The 6,770-nt window shown below is 31.9% G+C and overlaps 1 protein-coding gene across 2 annotated transcripts; it reads right to left on the bottom strand.

Annotated features, from left to right (window-relative positions):
• Positions 1 to 1,418: 1,418 nt before the first annotated feature.
• On the bottom strand, positions 1,419 to 6,541 carry LOC124833023 (protein DETOXIFICATION 16-like). Of its 2 annotated transcripts, none has more exons than XM_047307386.2 (8): positions 5,191 to 6,541; positions 4,037 to 4,581; positions 3,740 to 3,826; positions 3,567 to 3,623; positions 3,156 to 3,394; positions 2,456 to 2,574; positions 2,267 to 2,353; positions 1,419 to 2,042 (listed from the first exon to the last, which is right to left on the bottom strand). In XM_047307386.2, the coding sequence occupies exons 1-8, from the start codon at positions 5,383 to 5,385 to the stop codon at positions 1,986 to 1,988; spliced, it is 1,386 nt and encodes a 461-aa protein (XP_047163342.2). In that variant the 5' UTR covers positions 5,386 to 6,541; the 3' UTR covers positions 1,419 to 1,985. The 2 variants fall into 2 exon arrangements, with proteins under 2 accessions (XP_047163342.2, XP_087950391.1); XM_088094265.1 differs by having other exon boundaries at positions 5,241 to 5,382.
• Positions 6,542 to 6,770: the final 229 nt, after the last annotated feature.

A 6,770-nucleotide genomic window follows, 5' to 3' on the forward strand; every position in this document is an offset into this window, starting at 1 on the left:
TTGAAATTATCGGTAGATATGTTTAGTCGCTAATATTCAAAATATGTTGATAATTTAAATGTTTTTAAGGAAAACTGACTGACTGAAATTCATTAGTTATGTCTTTGTAAAAACTATTATAATTATTACGAAATTTGATCTTCTATAATTATTTTTATTTATTGATAAATATTGGTACTCAATAGTTATTAACAAATGTTACTTTTAATAACATTCTTATCAAATATATTTACCAACAAATCACGTGCCATCGATAATTATCCGTCTACATTTTCTCTCTATTAAGAAAAGTGTAATCAAAATTTATTCAAATAAATTAAAAAATTTATAATTTCTTTTTCTAAAAGATTCTTTCGTACACCTAAATATTTTACATTAATTTGACATTATTTTTACTTATTTTTTATTTTTTTTTTGTGAAATAATACAAAAGTTTACATTTTTTGACTATTTTATTCTTATAGCATGTGTGAAATGAATATAAAAGTATGTCATGATTATTTTTTACAAAATTAAAATTAAACAGTTTACTGTAAATTTCTCTAGTTTTTTTCTTGGTATATACTACTTTTGAAATATGTTTCTCTTTTTAAGGAAAAACTAACCAAACTCATTTCATAAAAACTCCTACATTTCCATAAAAGCTGAAGAAAGGAGCTTTAAAACCACCGTGTTCGATCAGCAATATTTTTAGCCATAAGTGTTTTCGTAAATTGAATGATGAGATATTTGACTTATGAACTTTCTCTGTACTTTTTGTTGTAGACTAGCCAGCCCTTTCTTTTCGACTTTTCTTTCCTTTTCATTTAATTTTGAATTGAAGAAACATTTGTGAAGTGAAAAACAGAAGAAGTGTTGATCTATAAATTGTGTTGCAAATGAAGTTCACAGCATTAAGTTGCTATGAAAATGGGTGAGACCTCAAAATCCACTGCCTTTCTTCTTCTTCTTCTTGTTCTCCTTTCGTCTTCAATGGTTAGCTCAGACATCATTCCAGCACGTGTTCAAAACAACCGTTTGATACTCATAATCGAAAACCTTATCCGCAGTGACTTCCTTAAGCAATATGGCTGTGGTCTCCTAAAAAACACACCGTTAATGCTACCATTTGCAGTGCATTAGACCGTGTTGCAGACGACATGCATTCAACACCACAAACTATCTTCAACACTACACTCGGAATTTGTGGACTCAACCCCACGCTACCCTTCCCTTGCAACTGACCCATACATATGCATGCATGGACATCCACATCCATCATCATTGTTTAGAGTAAAGGACGTGATCCTGTTACGTTGATGCATATGTATATGCATGGTGCATGCCAATGACAGAACTACATATATCTGTAATATTATAAATAAACGTCCATGTTTATGATATATTAATTAATGTCAATATATATATATATTGCTATATATACCACTGATTCTGCTAGCTTTTAACTCTGCATGTTCTTCTCTTATATGTATTTATGTCTCTGTATGTATACCAATGGACACAACGATATTATGTTTTTTTCTTTATTTGTTTGAAACATATATTTAAATTATTTATAAAAAGCTTGTCAACTCTTTGGAAATTTGACTCATTCATGTTTGGATGAAATGATAAATTTCATCTGCTCAAAGTTTTATAAAAGTTTGTATATATTGTTAAACTGTATTCATTTCACATTGTAGAGTTCTTATAGGATTATTTTTAAACCATTTTGTAGATTTAGATACTCTATCATCTCTTTCAATGTATTGACACTTTTATCATATCTCATATAAAGACTATAAATTACCCTCTGAGATTTCAATAGTGTTTAGCAGAGTCAATGAAATTAAATAACAGGAAAATGAAAAGTTTGAAAATTTTTGTTTAATGTGGACATTGTTTTTAGTGATTAATAAATGTTATTGAACATGTAAACCCTCTCTCTCATTATTTTGGAAAAATTTCTCATCAACCATTTGAGTTCCATTTTGGTGACTTAAAAGCTAATGTATATCAGCTTGGTCCCCTTTGCCTTTTACTCTTATAGCAGCCTTATTTGCCTGAAAAATCAAGATTACACAATCAGAAAAAAAAGAAGTTATTCCTTGAATTTATAAAATAATTTTACATTGTCATTTAATTACAAAGAACTATTCATGCTGAAAGTTATTGATTTTTATAATATTACACTATTAATTTTATAAAAATTAAAATCTTATAACATATATTATTACTAAGATTCAAATTTGAAGGCAAAACTGAGTAGAAGACAGGATAACTTTACCTCTTTCTCCCAATTGGTGTGTAAGGTGACTGCAAGAAAACACAGCACTTGTATGCTGAGTGCAAGTACAATCCCTAACAAGAGCCCCTTTTAGGTTTTAAACCAATATCAATTTAAAAGCATTAGGTCCAATTGAACAAGTTTAATACTATGAAATATGGTACAAGATGTGGGTTAAATCTTACTTACCACTCCCTTCATGTGGAGGACAAAAGCTAAAAGGATTGAAAAGGGAACTCCAACAAGATAATATGATCCAAGATTGACAAATGCACCAAGCTTCTGCCAGCCACATCCTCTGGCTATACCTTTTAATTTCACAACCCAAAGAATTAGCCATGGCCAAGTTCATGCAAGGATTTAACATAAAGTCTTCAGGTCAATGGCATGCTGATGCTAATGCCTCTTTTTTTAGGCCATTGATAAAGGGGAATTCATTTTCCACCTCCTAATTCTCGGTAAAACAGTCTTCAGAAATCATGCACAAGAGACAATTTTGATGCAAACTTTGATAGAATATTTGTTTGCTGTTTATCTCTGACGTTTATCCTTTAGATAACAGCTGAGGCACTAAAAGGAGATTCCATGTTTCATGACTAAGATTGGAGAGAAGTTGTATTGAGATTTGAGAAGAATGGCATGAAACATTAAGGCAGCTGATTACATGATACTAGACATATTACGTTTTATCTGTTGAGACTATTTAGACTTAGTTCCTCTTATGCTTTTAGTGTCGTTTTCTTATCAGAATTGAATTTTCTGTTAGTAATTCACTTAACAATGATGATTACCGAATTCCAACTTCACTTCTAAATGGAGAATAGTGCTAAAAGAAACTTCAGAATTGCATCTAAGTTGACTTAAAATCCATAGTGTTTTTATTGAATACCTGAGAATGCTGTTTGAATTGAATCTACAAAGACAAGGCTTGCAAGAATTGGTGTCATGGATTCCACATAACTGACTAGTTCAGGTACATTGGTAAAAATTCGGCCCCAAAAGTTCCTTGTCAGCATAAGGAGAGTAAATTCTAAGGCACCACTGATGAAGGACATTGATAAGGTGACTTTAACAGCTAAAAATGCAGATTTTGGACAGCCAGCCCCTAGTTCATTAGAGATCCTTGTACTGTTGAATGGAAATAAAATGTAATGAGTCTGGTTAAACCAAACATATATTAAAAAATAACTGAGAGATACACCTTGGTGATAGAGTTAGCTATGCCGTTGGAATAGCAGGCACATTTTTTGACCATGAATCATCTTCATTATATTTTTTTTATTAAGCATGAAAGACTAACCTTGCAGCTGCACCAATTCCAAAGGGTATCATCCAAAAGAGCCCAGATGTTTGAAAACTGGGGATAATTAAGAAAAGTACAATCAATCATTGACAGAAACACATGAAAAAAGAAGGTGCATTCAAACTATCAATACAATATCACATCCCTAAACTCTTAACTCAAGAACTAACCATATAGAAAGTACTGAAGTTTGCAATGTTGGATTAGTAAGAGCACCAGATAGGAGTACCATCAGTTCAAAAGTCCAGGTCTCTAGGCTGTCACAAGATAGTACCACAGAGGAGCAATTAGAAACTTCTTATAAACATTGGTTACTCATATATTATGAGTCACAAGGAATAGAAGTGATATTTTTTAAGGCATTATATATTTGACGATGGAAAAGATCATTATTAACTAGTTTGATTGCAAGTTGCTATACATTTATGGAAGTCAATTTTTGGTGAAAGAGGGATATCAAATCATACCAGACCATGAGTGTTGAGGGAAAGGCAAGCCTGAGAAATTGAGGAATATTATGCAAGGATTTCCTTGAGAAGCCAGTCCAAGTGGTTTTGCAGGAAGAGGAGAGGCTGATGTAAAGTGCTAGTAGCATTGTGTTCAGCCAATTTGAAATGCAAAATGCAATGGCAGCTCCCTTGATGCCATGTCTAAGTTTAAGAATGAAAAGCCAAGAGAGAAGGACATGTGTTAAGGTAGTGAATCCAGAAGCTAGCACCATAGGAAGGACAATGTTCTGTGTTTGTAGGAATTTAACAAAGCACCGAAGAAGAGCATTGGCTGAAAGGCTTGGAATCAAGTATCTGGCATATAGTTGAGCATGTGCTGCAATTCTTTTATCTTGATGCAGAACAACCAGAATAGGCCTCAAATATGCCCAAATGATGGACATTGGTATAGTTGCAAGCATGGTAACCACTATGGCTCTCTGCATGTGTATGCCAACCATATCATACTGCTTTGCGCCATATGATTGACCACAAAATGTGTCCAGTGCACTTGACATGCCTATCTAAATAACCAATCAACATAAGCAACAGATATTGATTTTTTGCATGGAGTAATGCAGATCCAAAAACAACTTTTTGGAGCAAACATATATAAATATATAAAATTCATTTGAAGATACGATGGAACACAAACATATTTCTATTTTATGGTAGGTATAAAATAAAACAGAACACGACATTTCTATATTTTTTATCCATGTCCATCATTAAACTATGTTCTGTTCAACAAGGCAACTTTGAGCACAAATTGCACATTCCAAGAAATTTCCCTTCAATATATATATATATATATATATATATATATATATATATATATATATATATATAAAGTTGTAACCATCATTTACTCAACTCAATTAATAGAGCATTGTTAATTGTATTATACATTTAAAAATTCCACTGTATCACAAATAAATAGTTAGAACTATAAACATAAAACTAGCACATAATTTATGGCATTGGAGTACATAACCATGTTATTCTTTCTTAATCTGTGTTCCTGGTCTGCACAAAGGCTACACATATCTTAAGAGGTATAAAGTATGCATGTTGAAATTAATAATTAAAACCATGCTGAAAAATGTTAACAACTGAAAATGATGTGAACATACCAAGATACTGAAACCAGTTACATTTACAAATGAAGCAGCCAAAGAAGCACCTGCTAGAAGAAACTCATCCAAATGACCAACAAACATGAGAGAGATCATCTGCAAACTGTACTGAAACACGCACACAAACACCATTGGACCTGCCAGCCACAGTTGCTTCTTTGCTTCTTCTACAGTCTCCTTCCATATGGCCATTTGTGGCCACTCTTTCCCTCTTGATGAACTCTCTCAGACACCAACAAAGATCTCCAAAACTTATACAAAAATGGTGAGGAGCTCTTAGTGAGGAAATAGGCCTTCCAATATTATATGATCGTGGTCAACTTGAAAGGATAAAAGATACACAAAGTGGAACTATTTTTTAATGCAAGTAGTGTTATGGGGAAACATTTACCTAACAACATTTTTTTTTATGATAAAATATTACATTTAGATAGTAATGAAATATATGAATAAAATAAAGTAGACTCACTTTGTCTTCTCTGCCTCATACCTATTTCCTCCATTAATACACTCCCTTTTTAACTCCTGAAGATAACTAAAACGTTTTCAACTTATTCTTAGATACTGACATCATTATTATTTTAAAAAAGCTATCACTCACAAACCATTAACACATGATCTAGAAACCTCTTCATGCATGCCTTGTACTGATGAGAACATACCCACTGCCATTCGCTGCGCTATTTTGATTCTCATACCAGTAATGTAATATACTATTTTAATAGTATAAAACTATTAAAATGAAACGTTACATAGATGCTAAAAGAACAACTAATAAAAACAAACCTTCTTTAAAGAGATCTACTTAAAAAAGGATTTATATTTTAATACATAAGGCTCTTTTAGATTAATATTTGGAAATACATCTGAGAAATTTGAACTAATAGTTTTGAATATATAAATATATATATTCACCAGCCACATATAGATATAATAACTCTGAAGGAACCTAATATTAGTTTATGTATGTAATATTTAGAAAATTTGACCTGGACCCTGATTCAATCGAGAAGCAATAATATAAGTAGTCTGAACTATTAGAATAAACATGCATGGGCTGAATGCATTGACTTTAGACAGTCTTTTTTGTAGTTTATAAGCCAAAACCATCGAATAATAGTGATGCAGAACATGATGACTAAAAATGTTTATTAACATTAATATCTAATGATTGGTTACTAATGCTTTTAAAAGAAAATTCAAATTGTGTTTATTGCTATAAGTGTAAAAGTTTTTCATCATTACTAAACTCAAACTAAGTCTCATTCTCTAAAGTATCTTTTGCTCCTTCTACACCTTCTCTAGGAGGGACTCTGCTACTTTTGACTCTCCTTGCTGGTTTAGTTGCCTGAACAAGGAAAAAAAAAATGCAAATAGTGAATAGTAAAATGTTGACACTGTCGTTTGTACAGAAAAATGATATGAAATAGGTGCCTTAATTCTTTCTCCCAGCTAGTTCTGATAGTAATGACAGCAAAAAATTTCACTTGCACCATGAATGCAGAAACAATCCCCAACCAAAGACCCTATTTCAAGTTATGCATGCATTAGGAAAATTTATCTGAAGAGTTTGGCAA

Source organism: Vigna umbellata, chromosome 7, assembly GCF_029865625.1.
Source record: "Vigna umbellata cultivar VRB3 chromosome 7, Vumbellata_1.0, whole genome shotgun sequence".
Lineage (NCBI taxonomy): Eukaryota > Viridiplantae > Streptophyta > Magnoliopsida > Fabales > Fabaceae > Vigna > Vigna umbellata.